Genomic DNA, 23,702 nt, shown 5'->3' with positions numbered 1-23,702 from the left:
AGCCGCCCTGGCTTTTCTCAGCAGAGAAGCCCCAGTTTTATGGTGGGAAATGATTTAAACCCTCTGGCCTTTGAAGTGTATCCTTATATGCTCATGCTTGTAGCCTTTTCGTTATTAGTATCTGTGACGGAAAGCTAGGGGTTAAGCAGAAACTGAAGACGCACAGGGCCTGCGTCAGGTGACCTGAGGGTGGGGGCAAAGTGCTCGGAGCTCTCAGGGAGGGAAAGTGGTTGAGTGACAGAAACTGCTGAGGCAGTCATTCAGTCAGTTGGTGTCTGACAGAGTTGGTGCCTGTCAGAAGTCTGTCAGTGTTGGGGCCTGACAGGGACTGAGAGGGTCAGTTTGTGCCTGACCGAGGCTGGGAGGGCAGCTGATCCTGTGAAGGAGCTTGAGACAGTGACGGGAAAGACTTCCAGAGGCTGCAAGCTCGACAAAACCAGCCAAGAGGGCTGTGTGTGAGGAACAAGTGTGAGTCAGTCAAGACCTGAACGGTCACAGACACCTATAGACAACTCAGAAGATCTAGTGAGGTGGTTGAGGGAGTGGATGTGGGTCTGAGACACCAGAAGGGCTGAGAGGAGAGACTCCAGTCGAGGGGTGAGACTTGACACATCATTCCCAAGAGGCCAGACCTTGGCTAGAGGTGGAGAGCAAGTTATAGGGAAACTGTGAACTGTGTAACTGAGAGACTCAAAAGAAGGAAGAAGTTAATGTAAAGCCTGAAACAACTGAGCAACGTGTTAGCCTGTGTAAACATCTCCCATATCCCCAGTTTAAGACTTTGTGTTATAATAAATCTGTGGTTTGAGTTAAAGTTCTCGAGAGCCTATATTTTTGGGAAGAACAAACAAAGCTGCTGTGGTCCCCTATGAAGTAAATTCTATTTCCATCAAATAACAAAGTAAAATACCCCAAAGAGACTGAAATAAAGAGATCCAGTGAGGCCGTGAGGTTGGCGCTGCTATAATTGGTTGCCAGCGTCGGGATTTCGAAGGAAAACCCCAAAATAAGTGTCATTAAGACACACAGAAAGTAGAGGGACACTGCAGTAAAGGAATTAAGACAGATTTGTGAAAAATTCCTGTCAGAAATGGCTCCTCCTAAGAGAACTACCACAGCCACGGGGGATGGGCAGACACAAGAAGAGATTCCTGAGGAGAATCCTAGTCAGAGCATGGAGGCTATGAAAATGCAGTTAGAATTGGCCAGAATAGAATCAGAAAAAGAAATTCAGATGGCCAAATTTCAAGTAGAAAGAGAAAATAGAGAGAGAGAACACAGAGAAAGGGAAGCAGAAAGAGAGAAAGAATTGCAAATGGCTAGGCTGGAATCAGAGAGAGAACAAAGAGAGAGGGAAGCGGAAAGAGAAAAAGAAATTCAGATGGCCAAAATTCAAGTAGAATCAGAAAATAGAGAGAGAGAACACAGAGAAAGGGAATCAGAGAGAGAACATGAGGAAAAAATGTACAGTTTGAAACAGGAGATTCAGAGCAGGCCAGAGTTTCAACGTGATACTAGAAGTGAAAGGCGCCTCACAGTAGAACAAAAGAAATTCCCCAAGTACCAAAAAGGGGATGATGTAGAAGCCTTTTTGTTTAATTTTGAAAGAACCTGTAAAGATTTAAGAGTTGCTGATGAGGACAGAATGATTTATTTGAGACCTCAGATCTGTGGAGAGTTGAGTGAAATCTATTCTGAACTGAGGGATGAGGAGACCTCTGATTATCAATTGTACAGGGAAAGAGTCAGGGTCCGCTTTGGCTTAACAGCAGAGCAAAGCAGAAAAAAATTTAGAGAAATCAGAAGAAAGCCTGGAGAAACACACTCTCAACTAGGTTGTCGGTTAGACAGAGCCCTTAACAGATGGGTAGAAGGGAGTAAAGTTTCCACTTTAGAAGACCTGAAAAACTTAGTGGGCTTGGAACAGTTTTATAACCAAGTCCCCTCTCAGTATAGGTGGGTTCTGAGAGACAAGAAATTGAAAACAGTAGAAGAGGCAGCTGTGATTCTAGATGAGATTGAATCAGATCTAGGGAGATCAATGTGGACTGCTCCAAATAAAAAACCCCGAGTCTGGAACTCTCCAGAGAAGTCTGGGGTGGGTGACAACAACCCTGCAAAGCGGTACAGTCCACCTCCATACAGAAAGACTCAGGCTGCTTGCTTCCAATGTGGAGAAATAGGGCACTATGCCAGGTCTTGCCCAGAAAAAGGAAAAAAGACCCCACCAGCTAAGACAGTTAAAATGGTGCAGGGTCAACAGAAAGAAGTAGAAACAAACCCCTCACTTCCAGAGAACACACCACCAGAAAGACCCACTAGTGTTCTGAAAGTGTGGAAGGTACAGGAAAGCTTGAGTGAGGAGTATACGGAGACTGTGACAGTAAATGATAAGGAAGTCAAGGCTTATAGGGACACAGGGGCGCAGGTTTCCCTAATACAGCCAGGATTAGTAAGAAGTCATCAGTATTTGCCTGGGAAATCTTACAACATAAAAGGCATTAAAGGACCTACATTTGAAGTGGCCCTAGCAGAAGTTCCTATCAAGTATAGAGAATCCCAAGGTGATTGGATTGTGGGAGTCCTGAGTGACATAGGAACATCGCTTTTATTGGGCAATGATTTAGCTTCTGAATTAAAGAGACAGCAAGCTAATCCTGTAAACATTGTTACAAGAAGCAGGCCAGAGCCAGCACCTGAGGTGTTGGTACAGCAACCAGCAGAAGAAGAGGAAACAATGTTGCAGCCCATCCCTGCTGCAGGATTCCTCAGAGAGCAGCAACAGGTTGACAGCCTGAAGGAACTATGGCAGAGAACTGGGGAGATGACGGAAGAAGAATGGGAGAGCATGTTTGGCTCTTTGGAACCCTCTGAGGTGGCCCAACCAGTGAGCAGAGGACACAGCCAAGCAACAGAGCGAGAAATCATCCAGACCAGCAAGCCTCTTCGATCAGAGTCATCAGTTGGCATGTGTGCACCTTTGTCATCCTCTCCCAAGACAACTAATGGAACTGTTGTCCAAGCTAGGAAACCAACCGTGCAAGTTTTGAGCAGTATAGCTTTCCCATCCACATACCAGCTATGCATCACCACTTGTGAAACAGAACTGCAGCGGCTCATTCAGCAGAAGCAAGAACAATGCACCGCCGGAAGAATTGCCAAGCAGATGATGGAGACTGCAGACAACATGAGAAGATCGCAATGACGGCAGAAGCAGTGGTACGACTCCAAGTCCAGAGACAGAGAGCAAGCCAGGAGACAGAGTACTGGTTTTGAAGCCCAGGAAGAAGAACAAGTTAGATGTGGCCTGGGAGGGACCTTATACCATCGCCCATAAGGTCTCCAACGTGAACTATGTAGTGAACTTAAGTGAGAATGGTGAACAGTGTAGAGTGTTCCATGTAAACATGTTAAAACCTTATTTTGATAGGGGTAATTTGGTTTTAATTGCTAAGAAGGGAGTGTGTGCGGGAACTGAAATGTCGGGTTGGGGGAAAATATCCCAGGAAGATACCTTCGCCCCTTCTCTTAATGGAGAACAAAGAGGCCAATTACAAACAATATTGGGAAGGTACAAAGCAATTTTTTCAGATGTACCAGGTAAGACAAACCTAGCGTGTCACAAGATTGACACAGGGGATTCGAGGCCTGTGGCACTCCAACCGTATAGAGTGACCAGCCCGAATGCCAAGTATGTGCAGCAGGGGGTAGAAGAAATGTTGAAATTGGGTTTGATTGTACCATCAGAAAGTCCGTGGGCCTCACCTGTAGTCCTAGTACCCAAACCGGACAAAACCATGAGGTTTTGTGTGGACTGCAGAAGATTGAATAAGATCACAGTATTGGATGTGTATCCAATGCCTTGCATAGATGAGTTGGTCGAGACAATTGGAGCTGCCAATTTTATTACCACCTTAGATTTGACAAAAGGTTATTGGCAGGTGGCTATGGATCCTAAAGATCAGCAGAAAACAGCTTTTGTAACCAAAGAGGGACTCTTTGAGTTTACTGTATTACCATTTGGGTTAAGGAACGCTCCCTCCACGTTCCAAAGATTAATTGATAAGACGTTAGTGGGACTGAAAGAATTTGCTCTTTCATATATTGACAATATTGCTATTTACAGTGCTACATAGAAGGAACATTTGCAGCATGTGGCCATTGTGTTACAACGAGTGAAAGATGTGGGTCTCACCATCAAAGCATCTAAGTGTCAACTAGCCATGGCCGAGGTTAAGTATTTACGGCATGTGCTAGGAGGAGGTAAGATCAAAGCAGATTGGGGAAAGGTGCAAGCCATACATGAGTGGCCCAGACCCAAAACCAAGAAACAAATTCGAGCATTTTTGGGTGTAGTAGGATACTACAGAAGGTTTATACCTGAGTTTAGCACGATAGCAGCACCGCTATGTGAGTGCACCAAGAAGAAGAACCCTGATCCAGTAAACTGGAATGCAGAGTGTCAAAAAGCTTATGAACATCTGAAAGTGGTTCTGACCACTGAACCAGTGTTGAGAACTCCAGAGTTTTCAAAGGAGTTTACCCTCTTTACTGACGCATCTAATGTTGGGATAGGAGCAACATTAAGTCAGCAGGGAGAGGAAGGACAGTACCATCCAGTTCTGTATTTGAGTAGAAAGTTATTGGACCGAGAGCAACACCTCTCAGTAATTGAAAAAGAGTGTTTAGCGATTGTGTGGGCAATAGGTAAATTGAAACCATACCTATGGGGAAGGAAGTTTACACTGTGTACAGATCATTCTCCCCTGAAATGGTTGAACCAGGTAAAAGATACGAACAGCAAACTGATAAGATGGAGTTTACAGCTCCAAGATTACAACTTTGATATACAGCATATCCCTGGGAAGCAAAATGTGATTGCAGATGCACTGTCAAGAAGAATGTAAATTTTAAAAGTCTGTTTGTATAGTAATGTTATAGAAGATATTAGTCTGTATAACTGATGAAGAATGTATATAATTTTGAAGTTGGTGTTATAACAAAAGTGTGAAGTTATAACATAGTGTAACCCAAGAAAGTGTGCCCATGTCCCATTGCTCAGCAAAAGGCTGAGACCTTTCGCCTTGCGCAATGTCTCAGAAGGGGGAGGGACATGTGACGGAAAGCTAGGGGTTAACCAGAAACTGTAGACGCACAGGGCCTGCGTCAGGTGACCTGAGGGTGGGGGCAAAGTGCTCGGAGCTCTCAGGGAGGGAAAGTGGTTGAGTGACAGAAACTGTTGAGGCAGTCATTCAGTCAGTTGGTGTCTGACAGAGTTGGTGCCTGTCAGAAGTCTGTCAGTGTTGGGGCCTGACAGGGACTGAGAGGGTCAGTTCGTGCCTGACCGAGGCTGGGAGGGCAGCTGATCCTGTGAAGGAGCTTGAGACAGTGACGGGAAAGACTTGCAGAGGCTGCAAGCTCGACAAAACCAGCCAAGAGGGCTGTGTGTGAGGAACAAGTGTGAGTCAGTCAAGACCTGAACGGTCACAGACACCTATAGACAACTCAGAAGATCTAGTGAGGTGGTTGAGGGAGTGGATGTGGGTCTGAGACACCAGAAGGGCTGAGAGGAGAGACTCCAGTCGAGGGGTGAGACTTGACACATCATTCCCAAGAGGCCAGACCTTGGCTAGAGGTGGAGAGCAAGTTATAGGGAAACTGTGAACTGTGTAACTGAGAGACTCAAAAGAAGGAAGAAGTTAATGTAAAGCCTGAAACAACTGAGCAACGTGTTAGCCTGTGTAAACATCTCCCATATCCCCAGTTTAAGACTTTGTGTTATAATAAATCTGTGGTTTGAGTTAAAGTTCTCGAGAGCCTATATTTTTGGGAAGAACAAACAAAGCTGCTGTGGTCCCCTATGAAGTAAATTCTATTTCCATCAAATAACAAAGTAAAATACTTTGAAATAAAGAGATCCAGTGAGGAGACTGAAATAAAGAGATCCAGTGAGGCCGTGAGGTTGGCGCTGCTATAGTATTAATGAACCTGCGTTGTGGAATGCATTGCTGTAATCAATAAACAGAAACTTTGTTTTCAACAAAGCTAAGCCTGTTCCTTGTTGAAACTTCAATGTACCTGCGTTGACAGCTCCCTCTGCTGGAAGGGGCCTCTTGACTTAGGAGCATTACCTTTCCTATAGAAGGGAGCAGATTGATTATTAAACTGGCAACCAGGATACTGGAAGGGTTGCTGGCCAAAAGAACAAGCAGATCTGTAAAATGGAGAAGAGAACTGCTGTTGCCTTGGTGTATAGCGATATCCCTGTTGATTTCCACCAGAGTAGACACTTAAAGATCTTGCTGCTTGCTTGCTTTTCTTAATCTCTGACAAGAATTCATCAGTATTCTGTGCAAAGAGTGATGTACAATGGAACGGTAAATCCTCCACGAGTGTTCGAGTTTCCAAAGGGAGAGTGGTTGTACGTAGCCATGAGTGACGTCTCAGAACAACACCTGAAGCCATTGATCTTGCTGCAATTTCTGCTAAGTGTTTCCCAGCACTAATCTGTTGGTTTCGATAGGCGAATAGCCTTCGAATGAATTACTCTAGCCAGAGATCTGGCCTCAAGAGGTAGCATCTCAATGTACTTCTGGATGCCCTCCCACAAAAACAATTGGTAGCCTCCCATAATTGTTTCATAATTTGCTACTCTAACGTTTAAAGCAGCTGAGGCATATATTTTCCTCCCTATAAAATCTAATCGTCGACCTTCTCTATCTGATGGAGAATTATGTTGACCTGGCTTGCGGTGCATCTGCACACCCTCAATAATGACAGATGAAGCCACAGGATGCTGCATGAGATACTCTGCATTATCAGGCTTTACCCTGTACAAATGCTCCAGTTTCCTTGGAGTTGCTTGCATTGACCCAGGAGTCTTCCATATCTGCAGTGCCAACTCATCTAAACCCTCCAATATAGGAAATGCTATTGTGGTTGGTGATTCTGCTGACAAGCGTGCCAGGGTTTTATCTTTAGGCCTCATATCTGAAACTGCTACATTAATCTCTAAGGCATGCACCATGCGCACCATTTGTTCATTATACAACTTAAAGTCCTTGTTAGCTGGAGAAGAAAATAAATCTCCCAGGCTCTCATCAGGTGATGGATTGGAATTACTCTCCACTCTTGAGATGGAAGACTCAAGAACATAATCTCGGTTCCAGTCCTTGGGTACTGGGTAGTTACCCACTGCTGAGAGACTCTCAGTCTCACCGGGGTTCCATGCTGCCCACTAATCCAACGCTATATACCTCACCCCCTTGAGTATTTCCAACAAAACGGGGTCAAGATCTCTCCTGCACAACTGGGACCTCCACAGGGGCTGTCCCTGTAGCAAAGTCAGGATCATGATCCGATAAGGACCCTGGATCTGAAAAGTATGGAGATGGGGTTCTTGGAAACGACTCCTCCAAAGCCTTACCGGCCAAAGAAGCAGACTCAACAGCCTTATGCTTGTGCTTAGTCTTTGACTTCTTTAATTTCTTTAGGGGCTGAGGTTCAAACTCTGCTCTAGCCGTCTCCTCCATCTGTGGCTGTTCATGCCTGCCTCGATTCCCTGATAACACAGAAGCTGCACGTTTTGGAGGTCGCAACTGTGTTTAAGATGGGACTAAGGGGACTGATCTCACAGAGGCAGAACTTGAGGGCACCTCTATATCAGCCCCTGAGGGCTCTTGCTCCCCCTTATCCTGTAGTATAGATGAAAATGCTCTCTCCCACAGAGCTGCTTTGAGACGTGCTGCCCTGTCAGTCCGTGCCTTCGGTGTAAACGCCTGGCAGATGCTACATTTTGGGACATTATGTCCCTCCCCCAAACAGATCAGGCAGAAATCGTGCTCATCTGAAGTGGGCATCTTAACACCACATCTAATGCATTTCTTAAATACTGGTTTAGATGCCATTTCTGAAGAAGAAGAAGAAGATGAAGATATTGGATTTATATCCCGCCCTCCACTCCGAAGAGTCTCAGAGCGGCTCACAATCTCCTTTACCTTCCTCCCCCACAACAAACACCCTGTGAGGTGGGTGGGGCTGGAGAGGGCTCTCACAGCAGCTGCCCTTTCAAGGACAACCTCTGCCAGAGCTATGGCTGACCCAAGGCCATGCCAGCAGGTGCAAGTGGAGGAGTGGGGAATCAAACCCGGTTCTCCCAGATAAGAGTCCGCACACTTTACCACTACACCAAACTGAAGAGAAATCTGGAAGAAATTGAAAACTGAACCTACTCCAACAGCGGTGAAAAAGGAACTGGGGGAATGTGGGCGGTCTGCCGTTGGGGGGAGTCCGTTAAACGGGGGTAGTGCAGACATAGGCTGTTAACAGCAGACCGCCAGTTATCTGGAAGAATTCTAGGCTTGTCGATCAACCTCCGCAGCAGGCCTGCCTCACGGCAGTTCCAATATGGGGATGCACAGCAAGACGGACGATGAATGCTAGTTTTTTAATCAGTTCTGTATTCCATAATAAATCATATAGAAACTTATTGGGTAATGGGTCCATTTCTATCCCTACCCAATCTGGTGGGATCTCTACTGTTGCTGCTCTTAAAATATTGCCAAGCATAACTGCCTCATAATATACTTTTATATTTGGCAGATTCATGCCACCTTTTTGTGAGGATCTGGTGAGAGCTGCTGTTGGCCACCCCTGGTCTATAGGATGCAGGCAAACAAGGATCCCTTCCTGATTTTGAGATGAGGGTAGTTTCTGATTGTGACCATGAATTTGGGAGTTGTCCAGACTCAAAAATACTTTTACATACAATTTCAAAAAGGCCAGCCAATTCAGATTTAAATAATTTTAAAAATTCTGGTGGGAAACCACCTGGTCCTGGAGCAGTATTGTTTTTAAACTGAGATACGGCTTCTAGGATTTCTTTTGTCTGTACAGGTTTCTCTGACAGCTCTCTATGGGTCACAGAAATATTTCGTATAACCTTGTGTTTTTGAAAAAAGGCTTCAATTTTTTCTTGTGATATGTTTTGTAAGGTGTACAAATTGGTGTAAAATTGATGTAGTTCTTCCACAATCTGACTAGTATTTGTAAGAGTTTTTCCTGTCTGTGAATTAATAGCACGTATTAATCTGGCATTTGATTTTTCTTTTATTTTCCAAGCTAATAATTTGTTTTGTCTTGGAGATTTAAGCCAATATGATTGCCTAGCATAGAGTAAATCTTTTTGAATTTTTATTGTTAGTAAGGATTCTAGGATTTTTCTCTCAGCTTACAACTTTTAAAATATTTTTTTATTGCCAGACTTCTTATGCTGACTTTCTAGTATTTTAATGTTATCTTGTATTATTCTAATTTTTTCTCTTTTTTCTTTTTTCAGGGAGCTGGATATTGCCATTAGCTGTCCCTTGATAACCGCTTTAATGGCATCCCAAGTATTCTGAACTGTGGTGTCCTTTGTTTTCTTTAAAATAGGTAATAATGTTAGTTGTAATCTGTTCTTTTATGTCATCTTTTAATAAAATTGATTTATCTAAGGACCATTTTTTGTATTCTTTGTTTGATTTGAGGCATGAAAATTACAGGATATTGGGGAGTGGTCCGACCATGATTTTTGCTCTATGTTAACATCTGTTATTTGTCTAGAAAAAAGGAAGAAGTCAATATATAATCAGTTCTTGTGAAAGAATTATACTTGGCTGAATAATATGAATTATAATATGAATTATTATTTCACCCTGATGTTTCATTCTCCATATGTCATGTAGGCCTGCTTTTTTATGACATAAAATAATTCAGTCGGGAAATCTTTCCATTTTTTTTCTTTTTAAAATTTGATCTGTTGCAAAATTTATTTAAAATATAATTAAAGTCTCCTCAAGAGTAGTTCTCCCTCCTGAAATTTACTCAATTTGTCAAGGGTTTCTTTCAGAAATTGGACCTGATTTATGTTTGGTCCGATGGTCATAAGGTCTCCATCTAGGATGCCCTTTATGAAATGGAATCTGCCCTGGGGATCAGATAGTTCTGCTTTTAAAACAAACCGAAGTGTTTTCACTAAAGGTATGGCCGTCCCTCTTGATTTGGAAGTACACAGTGAGGAGTATTGGAATGGATACAAATTTGTAGAAAGCAGTTGTTTACTTGTTTTTTAAATATCTTATACTCAACAATACAGTCTATCTTCTTTCTGTTGATGTTATACTTTCTGTTGATGTCATATTGCAGGGTTGGCCAACAGTAGCTCTCCAGATGTATTTTGCCTGCAACTCCCATCAGCCCCAGCCAGCATGATCAATGGCTGGGGCTGATGGGAGTTGTAGGCAAAAAAACATCTGGAGAGCTACCTTTGGCCACCCCTGTCATATTGTTATACTTAACAATACAGTCTATCTTCTTTCTGTTGATGTCATGTGTGCCTTGGATAAGTGCTTAGATATGTTCCTTTTCTGGAGATTCAGATAGCGATAGTTTTCTTTTTGCTGATTTTCTGCTTTGCTCCGAGGCTTTTCCTAGCTTCAGTGCTTGCAGTAGTCCAGTCCCAGAGTCTTTGTCCGAAGCATAGTATTGCTGTTCATTTCTATACACCATTAGTTTGGCAGGGGTGATCCATCTGTAGGCAATATGAGCCTCTCTTAATTTTGTAGTGACATATTTGAACTTTTTCTTTATAGATAGTGCTTCATTAGGCAAGTCTGGAAAGACTAGTATTCTAATGTCCTGGAAAAGTAAATGTCCCATCTCTCTTGCTTTGTTAAGGATCGTTGTTCTCTGCCTGATGTCTGCATATTCCACCAGAATATCTCTGGGCAGTTTTCTCTGTGGATTAAGGGCTCCTATGTGATGAACCTTCAGCAGTATAGGATATACATCTTCCCCCATTTGAAGGATTTGAACAAGCCATACAGTCATGTCTTGTAGTAAAGTGCCTGCTTCTTCTGGGTTTTCTCTGAAGTCTCTGAACTTCAGCTGATGAGAATGGGCTTGTGTTTCAAAAATTATTACTTTCTCTCTCAGATCTTGAGCTTCTTTTTGTAACTGCTGATTTTACATTTGCAGGGTCATTCCATGTGTCATCGCCTCTGTGCCTCTGTCTTTTTAACTTTAATGGTTAAGTCTTTCAACTGGTCTGTTATTGGTTGGATTTTTTTCATTTTTCATATCAAGTTTCTGCAAGATAGAACTTTCCATGTTTTGTAGAGAGTCTTTTAGTATTTTTTGCAACAGCTTAGAGGTTACTGGCTCATCTTGTGCGTCCTTCTTTTTTCCAGGGTTTTCCACCACCCTTTTCTTTAGCAGCACGATTTTTGCAGTGGCGCTGGGTGCTCCCACCTCAGGGCTATGCTGTGCTGCTTGCTGTCTGGTGCTGAGCCTTTTTGGTGAGTGTTGTGGGGTATTGTTTTCCCCATTCTCTTTTTGCATTCTCAAGGGCTTTTGTTGAAATTCACTGCTGTTTTTATTGGGCAGATGGAGACTGGGTTGAGAGGCGAAGTTTTAGGCATCCGCCATGAAGCTTCCTGACGCCATGCCCCCATCCCATACATCACTGTGGAATTTTTTAAATCTTATTTTCTCCAATCTTATTCTGCATTTCCTTAATATTATTCTCTAATTCCAGAAATTTGCTGTCAAAATGTTCTTTACCAGTAGCCTTTTTATTTAAATCTTCCTCATCCTCAAGAGACTTAGTTTTCTCTGCTGCTGTTTCTATGATTAAAAGCATAAGATCTAGAGAACACTTGTTCAACACTGCCATCCAATTTTTCTTAAAGGTTTCTGAATTAGTAAATAAAACTAGTGCCTCTCATTATTTTATCTACTTTACAGTAATCCATTACGGATGGATGATATATCTCATCATTCTCTTTTTCAAATTAGCTAATTGGCTCCAATCAGAACTCAATTTCGTGGGTTGCTATTCAAACATACTTGGAAAAGTAGCTAAGATTCTATCTTTGTCATTGTCAGAAAACATTAATTTCTCCATATTACTGAAATTACAACCTGTTACAAAAGTTAATGCAGTAATATACAAGCTTTGGTGTCAATATGGCAAAATGGGAAATTCACCAAAGAAATATGGTACAACAAGAGAACCGTTTTTATGAATATTGAGAGCATCCCTTTAAAAGAAAAAGAGGCAATTTGTATTTAGTGAGAGCACATGAGAATGAGGTAAGAGCCTCAGCAGATTTCTTGAAGGTAATGTGTTGATCCGAGAGTGAATGAAGCTTTTCTGTGGGTCAGTTGTCATTATTTTAGTTATTGTTGGTGTATGTTATCTGTTAAATGTATGGTGTTTGGCATGGTTCTTTGATCTTGTATTACAATAGCTCCAAGAAGAATATTCATATTGCAATGAGGAATCGAGCAGAAGAAGACATTCGAAACCGTCTTTGAGTTCCAGAAAGGACGAATTCTTCTTCTCTCTTCAGTTTATAGTTCTCTGTGGATTCTCTTGTTTTACCATGCTCTGCATTGTTACATCATTCATGCTCTACAAGCCATAGACTCTGATTCTGATACACATAGTGCAAGCAAGGAAGAAAATTACATTTAGCTCTCTGGGAGCAACACTTGGAAATTTAAAGATACAGTGTCTATATAGAATCCTGGAAAAATGGCTATTATAAATGTATTATTGCTATTATTGTTGTGTTTGAATGTATTTCTCATTTTGGGTCAGTATTCTGGATATGGTAAAAAGGTAAAGGTAGTCCCCTGTGCAAGCACCAGTCGTTCCCAACTCTAGGGTGACATTGCTTTCACAACGTTTTCACGGCAGACTTTTTATGAGGTGGTTTGCCATTGCCTTCCCCAGTCATCTATGCTTTCCCCCAGCAAGCTGGGGACTCATTTTACCGACCTCAGAAGGATGGAAGGCTGAGTCAACCTTGAGCCAGCTACCTGAACCCAGCTTCCGCCGGGGATCAAACTCAGGTCGTGAGCAGGGAGCTCAGACTGCAGTACTACAGCTTTACCACTCTGCGCCACAGGGCTCTTTGGATATGGTAGTTACTCAGTATTTTGGATATGGTAGTATGAGTGTGTTTGCATTCTACTGAATTATATGAAAAATATCATATGGTGCATTTTGTTTTCTTCAGTGAATTTCTCATTTTTTTACTTTCTTAGTAGGCAGGTCTTCATAACAGCTCCTGAGATCAAGGATTAACAAGATTCCACTGCACATCCTTCATTGTTTGTACAGCTGAGAAAGTTGCTGGACCATGATATACATGAAACTCAGAAGTTATATCCTCTACCCAAAATGTCCTCGGGGTGCTTCAGGAAACAATATCATGCAACAGCAGCTTTTGAATGGCAAAGAAAGTACTGAAGAGTGAGAAAAAATCCAGTGCTGGCAGATTAATACAGTCATCATGGCTTTGCTATAATTTGTTGTTGTTCAGTCACACATTCGAGTTTGACTCTTTGCAACCTCATGGACAAAGTCACGCCAGGCCCTCCTGTCCTCCACCATCCTTCAAAGTCTGCTCAAATTTGTGTTAGTTACATCAGTAACGCTATCCAGCCATCTCATCTTTTGCCATTCCCTTCTTCTTTTGCCTTCTGTCTTTCCCAGAATCAGGGTCTTCTCCAGTGAGTGCTCCCTTCTCATTTGGTGGCCAAAGTATTTGAGCTTCAGCATCTGACCTTCCAGGGAATAGTCAGGGTTGATTTCCCTTAGGACTGACTGATTTGATCTTCTTGCAGTCCAAGGGACTCTCAAGATTCTTCTCCAGCACCACAGTTCAAAAGCATCTATTCTTCTGCACTTGGCCTTCCTTATAGTCCAAGTCTCACAGCCATACATTACTACTGGTATAATACCAGTTGTCTTTTTAATATATTTGCATGAACTCTATAAATGCTTGAATGAAGATGCTCAGTTATAGGAGAATATTTTCCAGGCTCAGTTCAAACAACTCATTTATTAATGACAGTAACTAAAATGAAAAAGTAAAGTCCAGCTATACTACTTCAAGAGGGGTTTAGATAAAAATATGGAGCACAGGTCCATCAGTGGCTATTAGCCACAGTGTATGTGTGTATATAACATTTTTTGCCACTGTGTGACACAGAGTGTTGGACTTGATGGGCCGTTGGCCTGATCCAACATGGCTTCTCTTATGTTCTTATGTTCTTACTTTAAAAACTTTAAAAACCAAGAGAGCTAATTCTGTATATACTCTGAATTGGGGGCTACACTAGATGAAATTTGGTACTGATCAACTAAATTAATTCTTTTATAAATCTGTCAAGTCAAACTCCCTTTCTCATGGCTTAAAGACACCCAGTTTCTATTCCTGATATGATCTGCCTTCTCTTTATCACTTACGGGAGTCTCCTCTGAATATTTTTCAACTCACTGAAAGACATTTATACCACAGCATGATGTTAACAGTAACTCCCTCCAAACCAGTCATAACCTTAGTACTCTGCAACAAGCACATGCTAGAATATGGCCAAAGTAATGCCAACATTTAACTCTGAGGAGCCGCTGTCCTGCTAGTGGGAAGTTTATAACCTTGTTTTTCTTGGAGAAAGGAAAATTGGTTTAAAGTAAAACCAAGAGGTGAGCCTGTAAGATTTGCAGGGTCCCATATTCCTGCACATGCTCTGCTGAGGCTGGCAAGGTTCCAGGTCCAGCCATCTACCATTCAATCCTTTGTTGCTAAGCCTGAGCCCATACAGCTGCCAGCGTACTTCTTTGTTCCAGCTAGGGCTTGCAGGGGCCTCCTCCTGCACACCCAGGCCTGCAGTGGTTGCTAGCATCCAGCACCACTGGGATGGACCGCCTGCTGGTGTCAATAATATATACTAATAACAACACATGGTGCCCATCTGCAGATACCTAACTCTGCTGATTAGGGCCACATCCAAGTAAACAGATCTTTCTTCAAACTTAGGGGATTAACCAAGTTTGCAGAAAAAAATCTGAAATTATTTTTTTCTTATTGAAATCATCTTCTCCAACCTGCTTTTTGGACTGGGGGGGGGGGTGGAATACAGGCAGGACTGCTGAGAGAAAAAGATTCTGTCTGCCCCTTCCACAACCCTGATCCAAACCAAATATCATAACAAGACAAACAAATCACTTGGCTTGCTGTTACCATTAATCTATAATAATAAAAGAATTGACCTATCTGTCCATGTCTGTTTATATATTTACTTTATTTACATCCTACCTTTCTTCCTAATGGGGTCCCAAGGCAGCATATATAATTCTCCTCTCCTTCATTTTATCCTCCCAACAACCCTGTGAGGTGGGTTAGGCTGAGAGTATGTGACTGGCTCAAGGTCACTCAGCAAGCTTCCATCACAGAATTGGGATTTGAACTTGAATTTCCCAGATTCTAGTCTGACGCTTTAACCACTACATCCCCTTGGCAGGCATAACTCATCAGAGAATAAAGTAGGAGACTCAAAATTGTCCACCAGCTTTAGGATGCTTGTGAGAGTTCCATAGCCAAACTTGAAAGGCATGGGAAAATCTTGGCCAAGGTGAGACAAACCGCCATCACACTGTATTATTTGCGACTGAAGCTGAGGGTCTCCATGGCAAGCATAACTCAGAAAATAATGCTGCATGTTTGAAAACTGGCCAGTAACCCCAGAATAATGATGAAAGTTACAGTGCCAAAAATGAAGATAATCTCACAAAGCTGTTGTGAAAATAAAATGGTGGCAAGAACAATGCAGCACTGGGTCCCCATTGGGGACAAAGACTGAGTATGGTATTTGTTATAAATTCAATTTTAATGATATTAAAAATACTTAATTTGTCATATAGCAAAGTAGCCTTTATAAAGAACTGTTAGATCTTCCACCTACCCAATAATGATTAACAATCCAGTGCTTGAACTGAGAGTTGTAACTTCCGTTCCATATGTATAACCACTAGAACAGATTAATATTCCATTACTGTGCATGTAAAGGATGGAGGAGTGAGGGGCAGGGAAGCATCCTTTTATTACTTTGTCAGATCATGGGGAAATATTAACTCTTTCCCCATCTTCTATTCAAAATATTAACGAACGTTTGCTACTATATTTCTCTTAAGTATATTCTGTCACCAAGCAGAATACGGATGAGAAAGTCTTGAGACCAAGAAGTGAAAATAAAGGAGGACAAAAAGCAGCTCAGAAGATTCTGATAAGAAAACCAGCTCATGGGAAAAGAAGTGTGTCCTCTGCCCCCTGCATAACCTTCTGGTCCAAACTTCAGATTCTTGCATCTGTTACTGAACGCTATATGGAGTTTGACTCACAAATATCAGTTATGGAGGCACTGAGTGAAATAGCAAGATGAATGCTGCAAGATGTTCAGATACAAGAGAAATGAGAAGAATGCAAGCTCATTCTTGTTATTTACAAATCCAGAAGGAAACTTCATCCCTCTGAAGAGAGGCCTGAATGTAGGGCCCTTTCCAAAATTTATGTTGCACTGAAAATCCATACAGCTACATAAGGAAGTCCTTGCTCATCACACTTATTATCTATGTGTAGGCTAAAGTTCACAAAAGCTTATCGTGAAGTAATATTATAGCATGCTGGGCTGCCTTTTTTTTTTTACTGACACAATGTATTTACCATGCTTTTCTACATCCTTCAGGGGGTCAACTCCAGGTGAGAGGATAAAAAACATTGGGGTTGCAGGTCCCGACTCCTCAAATGATGTTGCAAAATCCAGAGATCTTCCAGCCACATATTTACTCCCCAACTTCTCTTCCACAAAATCTCTGTTGGAAGATATTATTGAAGGCATTCATTTTCAGAAAACATTTCCGATCAACTCTGGGTAATAAATTTATAAAAACAGGCAGTTCTAATATAATTTAAGTGCAACTGATCTAAAGGGCTTTATTTATTTATTTGGATTTTTAAACCACACTCCCCTGTAAAGACAGAACTCAGGGCAGTGTGCAACAGTAGAATATATAAATACATAATTGAAACAATAAAAATGCAATAAAAACACAACCATCAGCTTAAATAGATGACATCCTGCCACTACCTCACAGGGGAAGGCGGGGAGTAAGAGTGCCAGACAGATAGAACTGTTGCTGTCCTCAAACACACACCTGGTGGAACAACATAAGGTCCCGCAGAGCACAGATATTGTTCAGCAGAGAGCTCCACCAGGTTGGAGGACAGCAGGATATCTCTTGGACCAAGTTCTTATCTGCCAAGCGCAATGCTCTTTAGAGGGTATACCAGGACAGGTGGTTCCCAAAAATGTGTGGATTCCATAGTGCTAAGAGTGTTAAAGGTTAACACTAAGATCTTGGACCTGATCCAGTACTCCACCAGAAGCCAGTGCAGCTCACACAGCACAGGTTGACTATGTGCTATTCGCTGGTCCCCATAAGGATCCATGCTGCCACATTCTATGCCAGTTGGAGTTTCATGTCAGTCTCAATGGTATAATAATAATAAATTTTATTTATACCCCGCCCTCCCCGCCGAGGCAGGCTCATGGCGGCTTACAGGACATGGTAAAACCATGTTAAAACAATAAAACAAGATTATACAATTCAATACAGATAACAATTAAATATTTAAATAATCTAAAAACAGTCTAAAATATAATCTAATAGTGCTATTATCTCAGTTATGTTAATGTTAATGATGGCATGATGTTTATTCCAAGCTCCATCTTAGAAAGCTAGCCAGAAGAGGGCGGTTTTGCAGGCCCTGAAAAAAGAGGGAGATGTTTTGACTCTCTGTGGTCTGTGGTCTGTGACATGTGATACAGTTCGCTTCTTGCTGTGTTTTACACTTCTACACTCCTACAAGTTGCTGGAATTTATAAATAGTCTGAACTAAGGCATAATTGAATGAAAATTCAGCCTGCCAAAACTGGACTTTGCTAATTTAATAGCCTCAAAAGAATTCAGAGAAAAGGAAAAGGTGTTTTGAATATTTGTGGCTTGTGGATTGCGGCTGATGATGAAGACTATTTCTATACTTTCCCACAAGTCTCCAAAGCTGTGATACTAAACACGAGAACGGAGCAACCTGCACCAGGAAGTAAAAGAGACTGACCAATCAAAAAACTCTGTAAGGATTACAAAAGCTGTGACATTTGAACTAGGAAGGAATTAAGACCAAGATCAAGAAGGAACTCTCTAGAAATTGAATTTAACCATAGAGAAACAACGATTGCCATTTTAAAAGGGAGAAAAACTGTCAAATTTGTTAAAAATCAATATCTCTGCCTAGGAAGCTAGGAAGAAAACGAAATTAGTCTTATTTGAAAAAGCATGTTCTAAGCTATTGGACTTGGTGTTGAATATTAATTGGAAAACTTTTTAAGGCTTGGTGACTTTTTCTATGTCAGAAGGGAGAGTAACCCGTGCAAGGGCTCACTCATTTGACAAAATGCAATCTCAATTTGACACTCTGGAATCTAAAATGTTAAAAGCTATGGACAAAATGCAAATGGCAATGAAAAAAGAATTTAAAAAGGAAGTTTGAGATCTCAGGAAAGATATTGAGGGTTTTAAAGATGAGGTTAAAAACAGAGTTAAAGAGGTAGAGGAAAAAGTGGATACACATGCCTCTATCTTGTTAAAACTTCAAGAGAAGGTTACAATACATGATTGCAAGTTGATGGAAACACAAGTTCGTCTGAGAGGAATACCTGAAAAGGAGGAGGCGGACTTAATGGGATATATGGTGAACACTATCACTGAATATCTAGAGGAAGACCCTGACAAATTTAGAAGTATGTTGGATGATGCCTACAGAATCAACTCAGCATATGCAAAGGATAAAGGCCTGCCAAGAGACATTGTTATAAGACTAAGATCAAAAGATCTGGCAGGAAAAATTTTGAACAAAGGTTTCCAAAAAGCTTGGATCATAGAAGGGAGCAAAATCAAAATAATGAAAGAGTTACCAAGACAAGTGATCATTGACAGGAAGAAATGCAAGAAGTTAACTGACCAGCTGCATGCAGAGAGTACTAGATGGATAATACCTGAAGGTCTTGGTTTTGAACAACATGGAAAACGGATTACAATAAGGAGTGAACAAGAGATGCATAGCTTTTTTGAAGAGAATAAAGAGACAGCATCATAATGGAGTACAAACTACTATCTTGGAATATAAATGGACTAAATTCACCACAGAAAAGAAGAACATTTCATTGGATTAAAAAAACAAAAATGTAACATAATTTGTTTACAGGAAGATCATATACAACAAAAAGATTGCAAATTTTTGTAAAATAGAAATTTGGGACTGGAATTTTTCTCATTAGCAGAACAAAAGAAAAGAGGGGTAGTCTTCTATATCAAAGAACAACTTGAACCAAAACTAATATTTAAAGACAAAGAAGGAAGATATATTGCTGTAGAAGTGACAATTGAGGCGAAAAAAATGTTGCTACTAGGATTATATGCGCCCAATGGAGCGAAAGATAAATTTTTTAAAGATATTAATCGGCAACTAGATGAAAAGACATATGATCAGATTTTGATGGTGGGCGATTTTAATGGGACAATACAAAATAATATTGACAGATCAAGCCAAAAGAAGAATGACAAAGAAGGAAAATTACCAAATTCTTTCTTTGAGTTGGTCAAACAAGAAAATTTGGAGGATATCTGAAGAAAATTCAATCCTGAAGTAAGAGACTATACCTTCTTCTCAGCAAGACATAACTCTTTCTCTAGAATAGACATGTTATGGGGTTCCAAGAGTTTGAGCCTCATAACAAAAAAAAAAAATTGAGATTCTACCAAAGGTTTGGGTGGACCATAATCCAATATGCTGGTCTACAAAATTGCAAAAGAAAACAAGAAGATGGAGAATTAATGAAGACTTACTACAAGATAAAGACATTGTGACATTTTTAGAAAAGGAGACTGCAGCTTTTTTCCAAATAAATGAAACTGATGATATGGAATTTCAAACAGTATGGGATACTTACAAAGCAGTAATGAGAGGACTATTAATCACATTGAACAATAAAGATAAGAGGGCCAAAGAAGAAAGGCTGTTAGCATTACAAAATGAAATAAATAAAAAAGAAAGGGATTTGAAAAAAAGGCCAGGAAAAAAGAAGTTAATAAAAGAAATTACGATATTACAATCCCAAGTCAAACATTTGCTGAACAAAGAACTAGAATGGAATTTAAAAAGTCTGAAACAGAAATCATTTGAAAGTGCGAATAAACCTGGAAAATATTTGGCCTGGCAATTGAAGAAAAAGAAAGAAAATAAAACCATCAACAAACTTATGGTAAATGGAAAAGCAATAGTAGATCAAGAAGGAATCAAAAGAGAATTTTTTAAATATTATGCAAGTTTATTTAAAGGTGTGAATATTAGGAAAGAAAAAATGGAAGAGTATTTACGGAAAATCCAAGTGGCACCTTTAACTGAGTATATGAAAAAGATTTTAAATGACCCAATAGAGAAAGTTGAAATTGAAGCAGCAATAAAAGCAATGAAAGAAGGTAAGGCTCTTGGGCCAGACGGATTTACATCTAAATTTTACAAAACTCTTAAAGATGAGATAACACCCAAACTAATGAAATTGTTAAATATGATAAGAGAAAAAGGGAAAATTCCAAATACCTGGAGGGAAGCTGTAATTTCTTTGATTCCTAAAGAAGACAGATACCACAAATGTAAAGAACTATAGAGCAATTTCACTGCTGAATAATGACTATAAGATTTATACAAGAATTTTGGCAGAACGACTGAAGCAATATCTTTATAAATAAAGACCAAGCCGGATTTCTTCCTAAAAGACAAATAAGAGACAATGTAAGAGCTGTTATTAACGTTGTGGAATACTATGAGAAGCATCCAGAAAAGGAAGCGGCCTTATTCTCTGTAGATGCAGAAAAAGCCTTTGACAATTTGTGTTGGGACTTTATGTTTGTGGTAATGGAAAAAATGGGGGGGAGGGGTGGGCTCCCTCTTGGGTATCCTGCCCCCCAGGGAAAAGTGTATGCGCAATACATAGCCTCTCCTTCCCGGTGTAGTGAACGCCGCGTGGTCACTGTCCGGCTATGCCTGGCAGATGGTCACTGCAATGGCCTCTCCTGCATTACTGCATCCGTGGCAACACCTTCCTGCTGGTCCCCCCCGTTTCTCACAGAGTTTGCCACGTCATGGTGCGACCGAATGTCCGGCGGTATAACCGGATGGGCAGGCTGGGCTCACCAACCTCACCAGCCAAGAGAAGGAATACTCTAACATCAAACCCGGGCAGATAGAGCTCGTTAATGTAACACCTACCACCTGGAGGACTCGCTGCCGGCGTCCTGGCTTACTGGGCCATGGCAGATGACCCCAAGGTGAAAGGGTGGAGCCAGTACTGCGCACACTGTGCTTCACCTAAAAATTCCTCTGCGCAGGCCTGAAGGGCATATCCACATCCACAACCCACAACACACCAAGTCCTGCAGCGATGGGCAAGGGGTGAAACGGCAGGTGGAAGATGCCACTGGAAGCCGCAGTCCCGATCCTGCATGTAGACGGTTCAGGGTATTGGTCGCCTGATGCTGACCCGGAGATGAAAGCATCTTTCGGCAGCACCCTGAACGACCAAGCAGCCTTATCTAGGGACAGCACTGCTTGCTCCACACGGAGAGGGGCCTAGAAAAGGTGGCCTAAACAAAGCTCGTCTCTCCCACCCCAGTTGCCTACCCATGGTCAACGGGCATCCTTACTTGCAGTCAAAAAATAACAACAAAGAAAAGGCATGCACCTGCCTCACAAAGTGTGCAAAGACTTAAGCTTGCGTGTTGGAACATCAGAACTATGCTTGACACAGTAGACAGTGGTCACCCTGAACGACACTCTGCTCTAGTTGCCCACGAACTTCTCAGGTTGAATATTGACATAGCAGCTCTCAGTGAGGTCCGTTTCCCTGAGGAAGGTAGTCTTCAAGAACACGGTGCTGGCTATACCTTCTACTGGTCGGGTAAGTCAAAGGCTGAGAGCCGCCTTTCTGGCATTGGCTTCATGGTCAGGAACTCCATTGCCTCCAAACTCGAAAACCTGCCAACAGGTCACTCAGATCGCATCATGTCCATGCGCCTCCCACTTCAAAACAAGCGGCATGCAACACTCTTCAGTGTGTATGCCCCAACCCTTCAAGCAGATCCTGCAGAAAAGAACAAGTTCTATGCTGATCTACGCAACCTCGTACGGAAGACCCCTACAGAGGACAAGGTCGTCATCCTTGGTGACTTCAATGCCAGAGTAGGTAAAGACTCAGAAGCCTGGAAAGGAGTACGGCATTGGCAACTGCAATGATAACGGGCGCCTCCTGCTAGAATTCTGCACGGAGCACCAGCTCACCATCACCAACACTATCTTTCAGCAGAAGAACAGCCTGAAGACAACCTGGATGCACCCACGGTCCAAGCACTGGCACCTTATCGACTACATTCTGGTGCGCCAGAGAGACCTTCGAGATGTCTTACACACCCGAGTAATGCCCAGTGCGGAATGTCATACGGATCATCGTCTTGTACGCTGCAATCTCCGTCTTCACTTTAAACCCACACCCAGGAGAGGAGGTATCCCTCGGAGGAAGCTTCAGGTTGGCAGCCTTCAGTCAGCCGAAGTTAAAGCTGCCTTCCAGGCAAAACTCCAGTCAAGAATTGAGGACCCCAGTTGCCCCACAGACCCTTCTCCAGAAGCACTCTGGAAACACCTAAAAACTACCATCCTGTCGATCTCTGAAGAAGTCCTCGGGTTCTCCACAAGGAAGAACAAGGACTGGTTTGATGAGAACAATCAAGAGATCCAAGAATTACTAGCAAAAAAGAGATCTGCCTACCAAGCACATCTTGCTCAGCCCTCCTGTCCCGGGGAAAAAGCAATCTTTCGCGCTGCATGTAGCAACCTCCAGTGCAAGCTCCGAGACATTCAGAACGAGTGGTGGACCAAGCTTGCAGAGAGAACCCAGCTGTGTGCAGACACTGGTGATTTAAGAGGGTTCTACGAAGCCCTGAAGGCAGTATATGGCCTTTCATATCAGGCTCAGAGTCCCTTGCGTAGTGCTCCTCACAGACAAGGCATCCATATTGAACCGGTGGTCAGAGTATTTTCAGGCTCTCTTCAGTGCCAACCGCGTAGTTCAAGATTCAGCAATCCACCTCACCCCACTTCAACCAGTGAAAACAGAGTTGGATGAGATCCCCACCCTAGAAGAGACTGTTAAAGCCATCAAGCAACTGAAAAGTGGCAAGACAGCGGGAGTTGATGGACTCCCACCAGAGATCTGGAAGCATGGGGGCACAGTACTACATAGCAAACTTCACAAAGTACTTGTCACCTGCTGGGAACAAGGCAAACTACCACAGGACTTTCGCGATGCAATCATCATCACTCCACACAAGAACAAAGGAGAAAAGTCAGACTGCTCCAACTACCGGGGGATAACCTTGCTCTCCATCGCAGGCAAAATCCTTGCCAGAATACTCCTGAACAGACTGGTGCCCACCATTGCAGAAGAACTCCTCCCAGAGAGCCAGTGCGGCTTCAGAGCTAACAGGAGCACCACCGACATGGTATTTGTTCTCAGGCAGCTCCAAGAGAAATGCAGGAAACAGAACAAGGGTCTATATGTGACTTTTGTCGACCTTACCAAAGCTTTCGATACCGTTAGCAGGAAAGGCCTGTGGCAAATCTTGGAACGTTTAGGATGTCCCCCAAGGTTCCTCAGCATGATCATCCAGCTACATGAAGACCAGCGAGGCCAAGTCAGAC

General features: G+C 42.1%; 1 protein-coding gene across 1 annotated transcript in view; it reads right to left on the bottom strand.

The window, feature by feature from the left end:
- The window catches only part of DNAH9 (dynein axonemal heavy chain 9), a 636,923-nt gene that overhangs the window by 117,799 nt on the left and 495,422 nt on the right, over positions 1–23,702 (bottom strand). The window contains exon 62 of the mRNA XM_060238867.1: positions 16,554–16,702. Within this exon, the coding sequence (XP_060094850.1) occupies positions 16,554–16,702 (149 nt within the window). The remainder of the gene's footprint in view (positions 1–16,553; positions 16,703–23,702) is intronic.

This window comes from Heteronotia binoei, chromosome 5, assembly GCF_032191835.1.
Source record: "Heteronotia binoei isolate CCM8104 ecotype False Entrance Well chromosome 5, APGP_CSIRO_Hbin_v1, whole genome shotgun sequence".
Lineage (NCBI taxonomy): Eukaryota > Metazoa > Chordata > Lepidosauria > Squamata > Gekkonidae > Heteronotia > Heteronotia binoei.
This window is presented reverse-complemented; position numbering and strand designations above follow the sequence as displayed.